Source organism: Xenopus laevis, chromosome 9_10L (genome assembly GCF_017654675.1).
Source record: "Xenopus laevis strain J_2021 chromosome 9_10L, Xenopus_laevis_v10.1, whole genome shotgun sequence".
Taxonomy (NCBI): domain Eukaryota; kingdom Metazoa; phylum Chordata; class Amphibia; order Anura; family Pipidae; genus Xenopus; species Xenopus laevis.
The window spans coordinates 107,585,625-107,603,805 of NC_054387.1; the positions used below are offsets into that span (position 1 = coordinate 107,585,625).

Here is an 18,181-nt window from a genome sequence, read left to right on the forward strand (position 1 = left end):
CAACAGGATAATAAGCATGTCAACACTCCTGGAGATAAAAAGCAGTGTGCTCAGACAGGTGCAGAACCGGCAATCTTTTCGACGGAGAGCAGAGATGGAATCCAGCAACTCAACTCAAGAGACTTGCAAAGTGCCAAGTACTGACAGGTAACAGAAGTTTCTCATAAGAAAAAATGCTTCCAAGTATGTGTGTGTGTGTGTCTCTTCTTCCTTCAAGGTTTCTTTGCTGGTCTAAATAAAATGATATTGCTCCAAACAGTAGGTCTGTAAGTAAAGGCCATGTGTACTTTTATATGTCAGAAAATATTAATGTCAACTGCAGGAACTGCAATTTATGCGCAAGTGTCAAGAGAACAGCAGAAAAAAGCTGAAAATCCCAGAGGGATCGCCTGCCTTGGACTAGTGATGTGAGATACTGGAGAAAACATGTCCGTGATGTTTTAATAGGAACTTCATCTCTATCTAGAGATAGAGATGAATATAACTTAAATGAATATAAACTTAAAGTGTGTAATTTTAAAGGATTGCTTAGGCATGCTCTATATATATATATATATATATACACACTCGAAAACTTGCTTGAAGCCGGCACAGCACGTATAAAGGTTAAGGGGGTTATTTACTAAACTCCGAATGCAAAAATCACGAATGTTTCGGAATTTATTAAACCAGAGGATGGAAAAGTCAGAATCTGAAAATCCGGCATCTCAGACCTGTCGAGGTTGCATATAAGTCAATGGTAGAAATCCCAATGATTTTTTGATGTGTGCTGGGTTTTTGGCAATACCCCGACATTTTTGGAGTTTTCGGGTGACAATTTGTGAAAATCAGATCAAAGATTCGAAAAAATCGTAAAAATCTGATTTTTCACAAATTTTTCGGATTTTTTCACTTAAACAAAATTTTCGGTAAAGTATATTAATAAATAAGCCCAAAAAACCCGTGCGGATTTGGTCGGAGTTTTTTTCCGAAAATATTGAGATAAATTCGGACTTTGATAAATAACCCCCTAAGTGTGCCTGGGTGCAAAATGCAAACAATAAGATAACTGTCCCATCAGATGTCTTATGCAAGGTGAAAAATGGTGTTTATTCAGCAAAAAACTGCTAACGTTTCGGCTAGCCCTCTAGCCTTTATTTGAGAAGTTTCGGCTAGCCCTCTAGCCTTTCTTTGAGAAAAGCTAGAGGGCTAGCTGAAACGTTAGCAGTTTTTTGCTGAATAAACACCATTTTTTCACCTTGCATAAGACATCTGATGGGACAGTTATCTTATTGTTTGCATTTTGCACCCAGGCACACTTAGGGGGTTATTTATCAAAGTCCGAATTTATCTCAATATTTTCGGAAAAAAACTCCGACCAAATCCGCACGGGTTTTTTGGGCTTATTTATTAATATACTTTACCGAAAATTTTGTTTAAGTGAAAAAATCCGAAAAATTAGTGAAAAATCAGATTTTTACGATTTTTTCGAATCTTTGATCTGATTTTCACAAATTGTCACCCGAAAACTCCAAAAATGTCGGGGTATTGCCAAAAACCCAGCACACATCAAAAAATCAGTGGGATTTCTACCATTGACTTATATGCAACCTCGACAGGTCTGAGATGCCGGATTTTCAGATTCTGATCTTTTTTTTCAACTTGGATAAGACCTGTGAGTGCATGCCTTATTTGGGACAGTTATATCTATATATATATATATACAGTATACAGTATATATATATATATATATATATAGTGAATAAAGTACCCCCTCTTGTAAAATATATGGATATTATAAGTTACCGAGGAGTTTCATGACCATATTTTTATACAGGTCATGGAACTCTGAGGTAACTTCTAATATCCTCATATTTTGCAACTGGGGGTACTTTATTTATTATAATACACAAGTTTCAGTGAGTCATGTGACAGAAATGACATCAGAACTCACCGTTTATAACTGATGACATCAGAACTCACCATTCATAAGGATATAATTTACAAGATATTCATGGCTTTTGTGTATTATAAGGACATCATTTACAGGATAATTGTGTATTATATTTAATTATACTTTACACATAACATATATACTAGTGTCTCTGTGAACGGTCAGGTACCCCTTAAAGGGGCTGTTCACCTTTACATTAAATATGATTCAGGGATTGATATTCTGAGACATTTTGCAATTGCTTTTTATGTTATATTTTTCAGCTATTCAGCTTTTTATTCAGCAGCCCTTCAGTTTGCAATTTCAGCAATCCAGTTGCTAGGTTACAAATTACCCCAGCAATTATGCACTGATTTGAGACTGGAGTATGAATAGGAGAAACGCTAATAGAAAGAATAATAAGTAGCAATAACAATAAATGGGTAGCCTTACAGAGCATTTGTTTTTAGATGGGGGTCAGTGACTCCCATTTGATAACTGGGAAAAAAATACTATAAAAAAAGAATGAAGACCAATTGAAAAGTTGTTTAGACTTGGCCATTCCATAGCATGCTAAAAGTTTAACTCCCATCAGTAATCATCCATCAACCTCATCGTTTAGGTAATAACTTATCTCCTGAAAGTCTACTAAAACGTTTACTACTGGGTTCCCTATTCTGGTGATATTTAAATTGTTTGTGGGCAGTTACCCATTGCAACCAATCAAATTGCTGTATTCATTGTTCTACCTGCAGCTGCCTGAAAAAGCAAAGCACTGATTGGTTGCTAAGGGTTACTGCCCACAGGCAAATTTGCCCAGTGTTGATAAATGAGCCCCACTGACTGTGCCACGTGCAGGATCCTTTTAGCCTATATTCAATGATGTTGTCCACATCCAGAACTCGTTATGAGATCAGACAAAAGAGATTGAATATTGCTTTCCCCAGCTATTTTTGCTACTGAATGAGTCACTGGCCACCACATATATCCAAGCATATATATATATATGTAACTGTACAAGAGGGTTCCTCTCCTCAATATGAGGACTTACTACAGGGGACATTCACTTTGTAGGGGTGTCTTATTGAAGAATATACCGTGGCATTACCACACACAGCTTTATGTATATACAGGTATGGGATCCATTATCCAGAAACCCGTTATTCAGAAAGCTCTGAAGTATGGAAAGACTATCTCCCGTAAACTCCATTTTAATCAAATAATGTAGCATTTTTAAAATAATTTCATTTTTCTCTGTACAGGGATGGGATCCATTATCCGGAAACCCATTATACAGAAAGCTCCAAATTATGGAAAGGCATTCTCCAATAGACTTTTCAAAAATGATTTAGTTTCTCTGTAATAATAAAACAGTAGCTTGTGCCTGATCCAAACTAAGATACAATTAATCCTTATTGGAAACAAAACCAGCCTTTTGGGTTAATTTAATGTTTAAATGATTTTCTAGTAGACTCAGGGGCGGATTTACATAGTGGGCGCCGCTAGGCCCACTGCCATTCATTGCCCCTGTTCCCTCCCCTTTATTCATGCAAATTTTTATCATCTGGACTGGAGCAATAGGGATTGGCACAAGGGAAATTTAAAAAATGATTGTATCTCCAGCGCATCCCCAGTGTTTTTGAACCAATGTGGGTGTGGTTGAGCAGCAAGCGGCCCACCTAAAACCCTGCTGCCCTAGGCCCGGGCCTTGGTGGCCTTTCCACAAATCCGGGCCTGAGTAGACTTAAGGTATGAAGATCTAAATTATGAAAAGATCCATTATCCAGAAAACCCCAGGTTCTGAGCATTCTGGATAACAGTTGCCATACCTTTAATATTAAAACAGTAACTTGTTCTTGATCTCAACATTATAGCTAGATAATAGATAGATAGATTATAGAGTATATAATAGGGATGCACCGAATCCAGGATTTGGTTCGGGATTCGGCCTTTTTCAGCAGGATTCGGATTTGGCCGAATCCTTCTGCTCGGCCGAACCGAATCCGAATCCTAATTTACATATGCAAATTCAGGGCGGGATGGAAATTACGTGACTTTTTGTCACAAAACAAGGAAGTAAAAAATGTTTTCTCCTTCCCACCCATAATTTGCATATGCAAATTAGGGTTCGGATTCGGTTGGTATTCGGCGGAATCTCTCGCAAAGGATTCGGGGGTTCGGCCGAATCCAAAAAAGTGGATACGGTGCATCCCTAGTATATAGATAGACACAAATATACTTTATTGTTTGGATTAGTAGAATGTAGATAATTATTGCAATTTAATAGTTATAAAAGACTTCAAGTACCAATTTTTCTTCAAGCACAGAAACAGACATCATGCTTCTAATTGATTGTAGATCGGAAGGTATGTCTGCAGCAATTTGTGGCTAAAATCTGTTGTACATCTTGTGCATTATGCCATACTTATGAAAGTAGGCTTTTAAAAGAAGAATGAGTAAAGCCGATGTAAACAGAATGATTAACTTTGCTGTGTCTTAATTAGAAAAGTGGAGCTTTTGTGACATGCAAATTGCCGGCACTGTCGAAAGGGAAAAACAAACAACAACAGAATCTGTGACCAGAGAAGGAAATGTGTGTCTTGTTCACAGAAAACAAAAATTACGTTTGTAATACAAATTAAATAAAGATTAAAAACCCAGGTGCGTGCAGTTTCAAATCTGGGGTCTGTCTGTAGGAGAGGAGTGCTAATTGTTTCAGGTGACTGTCATTATGTAGCATTGGTTGTAAGCCCTCACATATTCTTCTTAGCTGCTCAGTTTTGGATTGTATATTCCTACAGTAGTTACCTGTCTGTATTGAAGGAGTGGCTCTGTGTTCAGTGATTGAAGATGCTGGTTCCTGTGTGAATGTGAATGTGATTGTACATATAGCATATAGCAGGGATCCCCAACCTTTTGAACCCTTGAGCAACATTCAGAAGTAAAAGGAGTTGGGGAGCAACACAAGCATGAAAGATATTATTGGGGTGCCAAATAAGTGCTGTGATTGGCCATTTGGTAGCCCCTATAGGGATTATCAACCTACATTGAGGCTCTGTTTGGCAGTGCACCTGGTTTTCATACAACCAAAACTTGCCTCCAAGCCTGGAATTAAAAAAAAAAATCCTGCTTTGAGGCCACTGGGAGCAACATCCAAGGGCTTGGAGAGCAACATGTTGCTCACGAGCTACTGGTTGGGGATCACTGGCATATAGCATGACTCTAGATGATAGAGTTGGGTTGAAATCAATCCCATCTGTGATATAATGATATCTGTATTCCATAAAGGGGTGTGTAGCCCACCCTTGAGTGTGCTTTCGCTGTGATATTTGTTGCAATGTGTGACCAGTCTATATTTGCTTGTATTGTGCCCACAGACCCAACTATGGGGCAAATATACTAAAGGGCGAAGTGACTAACGCTGGCGAAAATTCGCCAGCGTGACGTTATTTCGGTGCTTGGCCGGTTTACTAACGTAACTTCGCTAGCGAAGGAGATAGACTCTAGTGGTACTTCGCTCCCTAATGCCTGGCGAATTGTGTAACTCCGCAAATTCACTAAGATGCGTGTTTTACTGAACGTTACCTCTTGTGCCAGACTTGCCTTCGCCACCTCAGACCAGGTGAAGTGCAATAGAGTAGATAGGAATTCCTCAACATTTTTCTAAGTCCCAAAAAACGCTGGCATCTTTTCCTTTTTTTCAGGGTGATAGGCTGCAAAAGAGCATACATTTTTTTTTGGGGTAACCAGCTTCCCCCCTACATTTCCTAACATATGGCACATAAACTATACAGTGGGCTCATGTGTAGGGCAATATAACAATTTTATTTTATTTATTAAGGTTTCCCGGGCTTGTGTAGTGTAATGTATTTGCTGCAACATATACGTCCATTGAACTTTAACTTCCCGCTGTATGCAAATTAGGCAACGCTAGTGCAACTTCGCTTTGCTTGGGGCAGTAACGCTAATGCAACTTCGCCAGCGTTCGGCGCCCTGGACACAATATCAGATTTTAATGAATTAGCGTTGTCCTGGCGAATCTACGCCTGGCGAAGTGTTGCGCTGTGAGCGAAGCTGTCTGTGAATTTTTGGAGGTTAGTAAATTTGCCCTTATACCTGTGCAACTTCTTTTACTTGCAGAGTTCAAAGCAGCAAAGGATCCAGCAAAAAAAGAAATTTCTTGCAGCAAAATAAACTTGTTTATTTTCATAGAGCAAATGCAGGGAAATAACTTCAGGAATTTAGATGTTCATAAGGCAATAACAAGAGTCCCTTCTGTCAAGTATCAGTAGAACGACTAGGTTAACCCCTACTGGGGCAAATCCTCCCATGGAGTAAAGCTTCTGTCTCAGGGGACATCAGCCTGGGATCTAGGAACTTGGCACCGTCACTGGTCCTCACCTCACCCCCTGAATCCCTGAGCTAGGGGTGTACTCACCACAGTGTCCTAACCCCACTACTTCTCCTCGTTGGAATAGGAGCTGCTCACTACATACCCTGAGCCGCTCCTTTGCTCCTAGAGCAACTATAACATAAGATCATTAACACTATATAACGCTCTCTAGTTTTGATTACTCCAAACCTGGACCTGTAGTCCCTCACACTGAGGTAATGTCGCAGGAAAGACCTTTTGCACATGGGGCTAAACCCGTTTATACTTTTGTAACTGCTACCTCCTAGTGGGCAACTTTTAAAGTAATATGGACCCAGGAAGGGTACCTAACTACCTGGGTGACTAAAGGGGCTCTTAGTCGTCCAGTTAAATAGGAGTAAAATACACCCAAATCTCAGGGTCCCTACAGGTGGTTCACCTTTAGGTTATTGTTTTGTATGTTATAAAATGGCTAATTTAAAGTAGCTTTTTAATTGGCCTTCATTTTTTATGTTTTTTAATTATTTGGCTTCTTCTGACTCTTTCCAGCTTTTAAATGGGGGTCACTGACCCAATCTGAAAAACAAATGCTCTGTAAGGCTAAAAATGTATGGTTATTGCTTCTTTTTATTATTCATTTTTCTATTCAGGCCTTTCCTATTCATAACCCAGTCTCTTATTCAAATCAGTGCATGGTTGCTAGAGTAATTAGGAGCCTAGCAATCAGATACCTAAAAATTTGTTTAAATCGTATAAATAGTAAAAATTAAAACCAATTGAAAACTGACTCAGAATACCACTCTCTATGTCATATTAAAAAATTCTGTACTGAAATCCATTTCTCAAAAGAGCAAACAGATTTTTTTATATTCAATTTTGAAATCTGACATGGGGCTAGACATTTTGTCAATTTCCCAGCTGCCCCAAGTCATGTGACTTGTGCTCTGATAAACTTCAATCACTCTTTACTGCTGTACTGCAAGTTGGAATGATATCACCCCCCTCCCTTTCCCCCCCAGCAGCCAAACAAAAGAACAATGGGAAGGTAACGAGATAAAAGCTCCCTAACACAAGATAACAGCTGCCTGGTAGATCTAAGAACAACACTCAATAGTAAAAGCCCATGTCCCACTGAGACACATTCAGTTACATTGAGAAGGAAAAACAGCAGGCTGCCAGAAAGCATTTCTCTCCTAAAGTGCAGGCACAAGTCACATGACCAGGGGCAGCTGGGAAATTGACAAAATGTCTAGCCCCATGTCAGATTTCAAAATTGAATATAAACAAATCTGTTTGCTCTTTTGAGAAATGGATTTCAGTGCAGAATTCTGCTGGAGCAGCACTATTAACTGATTCATTTTGAAAAAACATGTTTTCCCATGACAGTATCCCTTTAAGTCTACTAAAAAGTCTATTAAATCTTAATTAAACCCAATAAGGATTAATTATATCTTAGTTTGTATCAAATACATGGTACTGTTTTATTATTATTAGAAAATAATTATTAAAAACTTTAATTATTTCATTAAAATGGAGTCTATAGGAGATGGCTTACCCATAATTCGTAGATGTCTGGATATCCCATACCTGTATCATGGAAATTGATCTCTGTGAGTGAATGCTAATAATACTTTTAATAGTAGGGAGCACCAGATTTGCTTGGGAACTTTGCAAAATGGATAATAAATAGATCATTCATAACTTTTGTGTTTTATTTTTTGTATCATTTCTAAAAGAGTGTAAGGTGTGGTAATGCAAAATGTGATTTTTCTCAACATTTCAGCAAACACTTCAAAGAAACCATTTTTTTTAAAAAAAATGTGGTCTTGAGTATTTACACAACATAAGATTTACTTTAAGTATTTTGGTTTTAAGTATTTTCATGAGATCATGAAATGGTTTGAAGGAAAAATCCCGACATTTGTATAGAAGGGGTATACTGGCCATGTTGTGATCCATAGAAAACTCTGTCCACTCCTTGATAATCCCCACAAAATAGGGACAAATGAGGCATATGGGTAAATTATTAGATTTATTTGAATATCATATTTAGAAGATGCTCTTTTGTCAGTTTCAAATTTATTAGAATACTTTTAGTCAAAGATGTCAAACAATTGTGTATAATCAGGATCCATGAGTTATTCATATTTTGCTACTTTTTTGGAGTTTCTGAAAAGCTTGTGAGAGAGCCAAGACTTTAAATATAATTTTATGGGCATATGCACTAAAAATGCATTGAAAAAAGACCAAATATCGCCACTTTAATACCTTGGTAGGCTGCGTGAATTCACACATATTTCTAAAGCACTGTAATGACTGTATGAGGATGTTTAACAGAGTGTAAAATTCTGTAAATGGAGGTGTTAGCTTGAAAAAAGTAAGGCATGTAAAGAACCACTTCTATTCACACCAGATTTTCTTCAGTGGTTTATACCACATTTAGAGTGATGCCAAGTAATTACGTAATTACAGGTGTTACTTTGGCCTAGAGAACGTGCCATACTTTTTTTTCCGTATATACAGTATAATATATTATTAGATTTTATCTTCAATTTAACTGGTTCTTGGCGTGCTTGTTCTGCTTTAGGCTATTGGAGAATTTGGTACTTGTTGCTTAATGCAATTAGTGTATATACATTTTTATCAACCCTTTCTATATTCAGTTGTCTCTTATTTAGCCCTATTGTAAATCATAATCCTAGCATAATAAAAAGCAGAAAAAAGTTCTGCTGTCCCATTTTAGGAGCATGTCACACAGTGTATGTCATCTGATGGAGAAAGTCCCATGTCCCATTGATTTACCAGGAAACCAATGGACATTGCAATATCTGGTGGTGTTTTAGGCCTGAAAATATCCTCCACTTGTGCTGTCAGGCAGTTCCAATTTCAATTAAAGGGGTGGTTCACCTTTAGGGTAAGGTCACACTGGGCGATTTGGGGAGATTTAGTCACCTGGCGACTAATCGCCTCGTCTTTGTGGCGACCAATCTCCCCGAATGCCTTGCCTCTGTCTTGTGCCACCTAAAATGAAAAGTCGCCTGCGGCATGGCAAACGCGTCGCATGGTATTCTGAAGTCGCCCTAAGTTTCCTTGCGAGGCAACTTCAGAATACGAAGCGACGCATGTGCCATGCCGCAGGCAATTTTTCATTTTAGCCGGCGCAAGACAGAGGTAAGGCATTCGGGGAGATTAGTCGCCGCAAAGATGAGTCGATTAGTCGCCAGGCGACTAATTCTCCCTGAATCGCCCAGTGTGACCTTACCCTTAAGTTATCTTAAATTCTAATGCTAAGTAACTAATGCTAAATAACTATGTTATAGAATGGCTAATGACATATCAATTATTCAACTGGCCTTCATTTTTTCTTTTTTATAGTGTTTGATTTATTTGGTTTCCAGCTTTCAAATAAGGGTCACTGACCCCATCTAAGTGATTGCTGAATTTGCAAACTGGAGAGCTGCTCAATAAAAATAAAATAATAATAATAATACATGAAAATCAATTCCAAAATATCTCAGAATATCTCCGAAAGTAAAAAAAGAATTTGAAGGTGAACAGCCCTTTTAAATACAAACACCCATACCTGTGAACCCAGCTGAAACCAGATAGATGGGCTCATGCTCAAATGAAGCTGGTTTACTGGTAGAATAATAGATACATTGCCTTCAGTCCAGTTTAGGGCTACTTCTAGAGAAAAGTGACTTACAAATAAACACATTCATGGATACAGTATATTACATAAATCTAGCAGGACCATAAGCCTAGTGTTTTTGAGAAAACTATTAAATGTATACAAAGGCTTATCAAATTTGTCAAGGTAGCTTGATGGGGAAAACTTGTTTGTCAGGTTTTTCTAGGCCAACTTAGCATGATAAAATATTCATCAGACCGAGGCTAAATGGTAATTATATGCATTACATTACCACCTTTACATCTGTTATCTGCAGTACTGCTCTTTAGTTCACGCAACCAGATATTAATTGTTTAAAGCAACTAATAGCCGCGCAAATGATATGTCACACTTCCCCGCTAGGTTCAAAGAACAATGACTGAGATGTTGGCTCTTGCATATTATTAGAACACTGTGTTTTTCTTTGTGCCTAATTGTAGCATTTGTGCCTAATAACTGGTTCTCAGATAGATTGTAGTTACAGAAGAAGTTCAACTAGTTGTTCATCTTTGGTGTAGATTAGCTCTCCAGTTTGCATTTTCAGCCCAAATTACCCTAGCAACCATGCATTGATTTGCATAAGAGACTGGAATATGAATAGAAGAAGCCTGAGTAATAATATATAGAAATAACAAATGTGTAGCTTTACAGGGCATTTGTTTTTTAGATGGGGTCATTGATCCCCATTTGAAAGCTGGAAAGAGTCAGAAGAAAAAGGCAAATAATTAAAAAACTATTAAAAAAATTAAAGGTTGCTTAGAATCGGTCATTCTATAACATTCTAAAAGTTAACTTAAAGGTGAACCTCCCCTTTAAGGGCTCAGTTATATCGAAAAACAGGGCAAGTGAAGTGTGTGATGTACAAGTTACCAATTTTAGATCGAGTGTTTTTTCCCACAAATCCAGTGTAATTGAGGTTGCAATGTTCCTGGTGCAACTGCAACCTATAGCACAAAAGCATTAAACATCAGATTGTTCACCTTTAAATTAACTTTTATTATAGACATTATTATTCTGAGATAATTTGCAATTGTTTTTCTTTTTTTCTTGTGGTTTTTTTTTTAAATGATTTAGCTTTTTGTTCACAGCTCTCCATTTTGAGTTTTTTTGCAGGTATCTGGTTGCTAGGGTCTTATTTAGCTTATCAACCAGGCAGTGACTTGAATGAGAGACTAGAATATGAATATGAGAGGGACTGGATAGAAGGATAAGAAATGAAAAGTAACAATAATAATAAATAGTGATGGGTGAATTTATTCATCGGCAGTGAATAAATTCATGAAACGCCCGCGAAAATTCGCCGGCGTCAAAAATGTTTTTCAAAAAAACGGGCGCCGTTTCGTGAATTTTTACACCGTTTTGCGAATTTCCCGCGAAATTCGCAAATTTTACGGCGGAGCGAAACGGCGCAAATTCGCCCATCACTAATAATAAACCTAAAAGTTCATAGAGCGATAAACGTTTTTGACTGGTGGGGGCTATTTATTAAAGGTCAGATTTTAGTGGTTTTAGAGTTTTTTTAAAACCACAATTAAGCTTTATTTCTCTAAAACCACACATTTCATGACATTTATTAAAAGATCCAAATAACAAAAGTACCTCAGAAACTTTTGTATTAGAGGTTTTCCTGGTTTTTAGGTTAAAGAAAATGCTAGAAGCTAGGGATTTCGGGAAGCTAGAGATTTAAATGTATGTAAGCTTAACTCTTTATTCAGTGGGTCTGGGTACTCATGCTCCAGACCTTCAGCATAGGGGAGTTGTTCACTAGGAAATCATCATGGTAGGCAGGCATCAATCCAGAACACCAAGAAGTAGAATTCAGGAGCGTCAGTGACCCCCATAAACAGCTTAAAGGTGGACCCTGAAACGCTGGAGCTATTCCCACCTTCAAAGGTGGCATTAGCTCCAAGGTTCCCCCTGCACCAAACCTTTATATATTCTTTATTTTCAAGAAAGCAAAAAGAAAATCATTGCAGAGCATATAAGTACAAGGAGATGCAATATGATAACACATGAGGAAACAATACATACATCAGTTTCAGCAAATCGAAAGCAAATTCCAATGAGAGCATATGTCCGTTAGTACAAATAAGCTTCTGTAATATGCCATCAATCAAATCAAAAGACGTGATAAACAACAACAAAAAAAAGGGGAGAAAGGAAAGGATGAAAGAGAAGGAAAAGGAAAAGTCACTTGGTCACAAGCCCATCCAACAACATAGTTCTATCAACAAGCAAAATAGCAAAATAGACACAAAGTATAAGTCTAGTAAGTTCTAGTAAGCTCCTAGTCCATGTGTGGCTATTTTCATCGATTTTGTTCCAGATAAAGTACCCAAGGAGACCAAGTACCAACAAAAGCCTCTTGCTTCATATGGAAATAGCTGAGTAACTGCACCAAACCTTTAAATGCGCAATAACTTGTGTCTTTTATTGAGATCCCAGCAAATGTTTTGGGGACAAGCCCCTCTGAGCACTTGAAGAAGTGTTTTTTTCTGAGATCTCATTAATAGACACAAGTTGTTGCACATTGCAGTTGCCATTAGGGAATATGATTTGTTTACAATATAATCTTGTGTAAAATATACAGAAGATCTTTATGTATATTCAGTTAGGCCCATAAATCTTTGGACAGAGACAACTGTTTTTCTAATTCTGGTTCTGTACATTACCACAATGAATTTTAAATAAAACAACTCAGATGCAGTTGAACTGCAGACTTTCAAACTTTCAGAGTTGAACCAAAACATTGCATAAAAATGTAAAGGAATTAAAGCCGTTTTTTAACACAATCACTTCATTTCAGGGGCTCAAAAGTAATTGGACCATTGACTCAAAGGTTATTTCATGGGCAGGTGTGGGCAATTCCTTTGTTATGTCAATTATCAATGAAGCAGAATAAAGCCCTGCAGTTGATATGAGGGGGGGGGTGCTTGTATGTGGAAGATTTTGCTGTGAACAGACAACATAAGGTCAAAGGAGCTCTCCATGCAGGTGAAACAAGCCATCCTTAAACTGCAAAAACAGAAAAAACCCATCCGAGAAATATGCTGCAATATTAGAAGTGGCAAAATCTACAGTTTGGTACATCCTGAGAAAGAAAGAAAGAAAGCATTGGTGAACTCAGCAACGCAAAAAGACCTGGACGTCCACGGAAGACAACAGTGGTGTACGATACCAGAATCATTCCCATGCCAAACACCCAGGAGTTTATTAAGGCAAAGAAGTGGAATATTCTTGAATGGCCAAGTCAGTCACCTGATCTGAACACAATTGAGCTGCATTTCACTTGTTGAAGACTAAAGAAGGCCCACAAACAAACAGCAACTGAAAGCCGCTGCAGTAAAGGCCTGGCAGAGCATTAAAAAGGAGGAAACCCAGAATCTGGTGATGTCCATGAGTTCAAGACTTCAGGCTGTCATTGCCAGCAAAGGGTTTTCAACCAAGTATTAGAAATTAACATTTTATTTTCAGTTTTTTAATTTGTCTAATTACTTTTGAGCCCCTGAGATGAAGTGATTGTGTTAAAAAAAGGCTTTAGTTCCTCACATTTTTATGCAATCTTTTTGTTCAACCCACTGAATTAAAGTCTGCAGTTCAACTGCATCTGAGTTGTTTTATTTACAATTCATTGTGGTGATGTACAGAACCAAAATTAGAAAAAGTTGTCTCTGTCCAAAGATTTATGGGCCTAACTGTATATAGTTGTATTGAGATGTTTATAAGTGCAGGTTTCACAGCACGTCATCATTTCCTATGATATAAAACAAAACTGCTCATATTGAAAATTTCCCCATTTTAAGCAATTCAGATGCAAATAAATCCTGGCCTTACTCAATTAGGAGCACCTTAGAATGCATCCCAAATTTTGGTGCACTCTAGTGGCTGTGGTCAACCCCAGGGTATTGGTTCTTGGAGAATAAAAGCTGTCAATATACTTTAATAAGGTGTGCTGATCCAACGTATAGTCTTTTTTCAGTTCCAGTTCTTGAATCCTTTATATTTAATTAAGAATTAAGAAATTGACAGCTGCAACCTTAGTTATTTTAGAAAAGAAAAAGAAACCCCACCCAAATATTTCCTATAGATCGCTGGGTTTTTCAACGGAAGTGGGGGCAAGAGAGCTCGGGGTCTAATCCTTCTTTATTCTATACAACCTCTTACAATCTTCCTTCCTTTCTAAGGGACCGACGGTTTGTGGCTTTTTAGGGATACCTAGCCTCTTAATAACACTTAGGGCAAGTTAAATACCAAGGCCACAGCCCCGGTTACCCTGTCCTGCCTTATCTTTGTGGTGTCCCAGGCTTTAGAAAAAATCAGGCAGTTAGTTTATGGGACAACTCCACCATCTATTTTTTCTATTTTCTGTAATCTAAATTTATGGATTGTGACTTCAATTGCTAACCCACTACCTAAAGTTGGTCATTTTTCTATATATATTTTTAATTGATTTTTTTCTTTGGGGTCTAATATTCTAATTTATTGCACAGCACTTTATTTAAATCCATGAATTTTTCTAATTATGGATGAATTTATAGCAGCACTAGCACTTTATTAATTCTATTACAATTCTCTATGAATTGTTGTCAGTAAACAAGTGTAATAAATCACGTTGCAGTATTTCTGGCCAATTTTAGAATCATAACAATTGGTGGGGTTTCTTTTTCTTTTCTAAAATAATTTTTGTTTTTTCTGACATCCGTCAGACCTCAACTAATAGTTGTGAATATAATTTCTTGGTATTTGAATAAAGGTTTCGTCTTTTAGGTTTACAAGCTGCAACCTTAGTGTTTGTTTTCATAATCCTTTTACTATATTTAGTTCTAATCCCAATCCTTTCATACATTTGCAGGATGTTAAATGTGCAGGTTAATATGACATTTAGTATGTGGCCTATTGATTCTGTGGAAAGCTTTCTGCTTCCCTATTCTCTGGCAAACTCATTCTACTTTCCAAAGGTTCTTGCTGAAATGCCAAGCAACTCTTTTCATACATATGAGTGGGATGATCTTTAACTAAAGCCAGAAAAATAATGCTAGTTATTTACAATGCTCCGTGTAGATGGATGCTAAAAATCTGAATTAAATTTTTTTTATAAACCCCTATAACATAATCTTTAAGGAGATGTTCCCCCAAAGATTAAAAATAAAAAAAAACAGTTTGCGTAATAAAAGAAAATGCAATTCTAAGCAATTTTTCAATATACATTCTTTAAAATGTTTTAATACAGGTATGGGATATATTATCCAGAATGCTAGGGACCTGGGATTTTCTGGATCTTCATTTATAAAATCTACTAAAAAAAAATAATTTAAACATTAAATAAACCCAATAGTGTTGTTTACCTCCCAATAAGGATTAAATATATGTTTGGATTTGGATTAAGTACAAGCTATTGTTTTATTATTACAGAGAAAAAGGAAATCATTTTTAAAAATTGTCAATTATTCGATTAAAAGACCTTCCCATAATTCAGAACTTTTAGGATAACAGGCTTCCAGATAATGGATCCCATACCTGTAATTTTTAAGTGTATTTACCGTGACTACTCAAATAATTGAAACATTTTATCAGTAGTCAACTCTCCTCCAATGAAGACTCCATTACCATACAATGACTTGCATGTTCTGTGATTAACATACCTACTGAGAAGGACAATAACATAAGCGTGCAAGGCATTGTGGGAACTGGAGCTAGTGTGTGCTATTTTGTGTCTATAGTCTAGCAAGTTGTGAAGAGAATAGTGCAAAGAACTTAATTTACAAATAAGATTTAAAAGTTACACATGAGTATGTTTTTTTTATTATGGAAAAACAGTTTAGATAAGGAGAAATATTTTCAAACTTTCATAACCTGCCAAATTTTGTAAAATGAACATGGTAATTAGGGGGTGTGGTCACAGAAAGGGGCTGTTCTACGCTGTTCTTACTTCCAAAATGTTGGGAGGTATGCATCGAATAAAGGAATACAACAGCCTTTTATCTGTAGTTTGATGAAAGACAACTATAACATAAAAGACCCCTTGGCTATAAAGCCTTTACACGCTATAAAGGGACCTTATTAATGATAATAATAATAATTTATTTCCTACGTAACTTAGAGGCCACACCAGTGTTTTTTTAAACAATGGAATCAATATCTATAGATATTATTAGTAAAAAAGTTCCTTTTTTTTCTTTCTTCTTCCTAATGGCACTGCAGAATAACCTGAATATTTTCTACTGTATTTTATTTGGGTTGCAAATTTTACATTTAATAGGATTGTTGGAGGGAGATAAAAACAAGCGCAGGACTGTTTTGGTGCGCTCTAAACTGGTGTTAATGAATGTCTGCTTTCCCTGCATACATTAATTTTACCCTTTAAGAAAGTCCAGACAAATTGGAAGGCGCGCTTCTCTATAGATGAGGGTTGTCAGGGAAACAAAATGCATCACACAGCGAAGCGAGGAGTTCCTGTGGCCCCGCTGTGCCGGTACATTCCAGAACCTTTCATATGCACACAGGCTTCCCATGCTGCTCTCATTACTCTGCACAGTGATAACATTTATATATCAGATCTGCTCGTTTGAACCTGAATTTTCTTTTTTATCGGTTATCATTTAGAAATGCTTATGGATTAACATTTACCATGCACGTATGTTAATGATGGTCGTTGGTATCGAGGAAGAGAATGGGGTTACAAACATAAAGCACCCTCCTATACAAGATGGGGTTTGCTCAGGGGTGTATTTATATACAGGCACCAGAAGGCCTGTGTCTAGGGCAGATGCTTTTGGGGGGGCGATCCCCAGGTATCTATATATTCTATATAGAAAATTCTGTCTCTTTAATAATTGGTGTAAGTCCTATGGTCAACAAACATCACTCACCGAGGTGATATTTAAGTATATTTAATGTGTAAAAATGCTTTACAGAATATACATACAAATTATCAGATATTTAGCCAGTCAAAAACTCTATTGACAGCCTATCAAAATAATACAAAAATGTATGTAATAATTAAAGGGGACCCGTCTCCCCAAAAAAATTATTCCAAATCCTATTTTATCATGTAATTTAAGCGAAATGAACTTTAATTACACTGTAAAAATTATCTGAATATTGTTTTCTTCAGTCTTTGAATTCATAATTATAGCAAGCAGGCAGGAGCCATTTTGTGGAAAGTAAACACACTGGCATACAAGACTGCTGTTGCAGGTAAAAACTTTGCAAAAAATTTTTTATGGCGGAAGTGCAACGCCCCTATGCTTGACAAAAGGGCGTGCCCAGAAACGTTGCACTCCCGAAATAAAACTATTTTTGCAAGGTTTTTACCTGCAACAGCAGTCTTGTGTGTCAGTGTGCTTACTTTCTACAGATATTTGGAGGTTGCTGTTACCTCTATCACTGGGCACCAAGCAACTTTGGACTTACTTATAAAGAACGGGTGTGCGAAAGCTCCTTCTTTTCTTAGTAAGGAGCCATTTTGTGGACACTGTTATTAAGACAATCCTTGCATCATCTCAAAATCTTGTTTGTGCACCAGAATGGGGGACCTGATGTCCATCCCCATGCACTGGCTACACAATTAAATGGTTAGGAGAACTGGGGGAATGTGTAGAGACTAGGGATGGGCAAAAAAACGACGTCCATAGACTTGTATGGCGGCATGCGTCAAAAAAAAAAAGACTAGCGGCAAAACAATTTCGCCGCGCGACAAAATTTTTTTGATGCCCATAGACTTTAATGGCCGTCCATGACATTTCGCCAGCGTCTAATTTTATGCGAAATTAAACGGGTCAAATTCGCCCATCCCTAGTAGAGACCAGTGAAATCTAGTGCTGAATGGAAAGTGAATGGAAAGTGAAAGTAATTGCCTGCCCCGCCTCTATGCCTAAGGCATAGAGGCGGGGCAGGCAATATTTGATTGACAGCTGAGATTTAAAACATCTATGAATGCTTAAATAAAAAAAAGAATTTGGGTTTCATGTTTAATTTGAGAAGGACATTTATTATACGGCTTTTTATGTCTGGGTGACAGGTCCACTTTAATATGATGTGCAAAATCTGTGTATGTCTGTATTGTGTGAGAGTCTGTGTGTGTCTGTGTGTGTCCTCCCCCAGCCTACACATAAGACATTCAATATGTTCTGCAGTAAAGTCACATTCCAGACTTAAGGAACATTGGAGTATGGGAATGGATGTATGAAGGACGTGTGGATGGCAAGAAATGAGTGCACAAATGAAA

At 37.3% G+C, this 18,181-nt stretch overlaps 1 protein-coding gene across 1 annotated transcript in view; it reads left to right on the forward strand.

Moving 5' to 3' along the window:
- Window positions 1–18,181, forward strand: part of baiap3.L (BAI1-associated protein 3 L homeolog) — a 186,195-nt gene that overhangs the window by 71,952 nt on the left and 96,062 nt on the right. Inside the window, exon 2 of the mRNA XM_041576487.1 lies at window positions 7–147. Within this exon, the coding sequence (XP_041432421.1) occupies window positions 17–147 (131 nt within the window). The 5' untranslated portion in view covers window positions 7–16. The remainder of the gene's footprint in view (window positions 1–6; window positions 148–18,181) is intronic.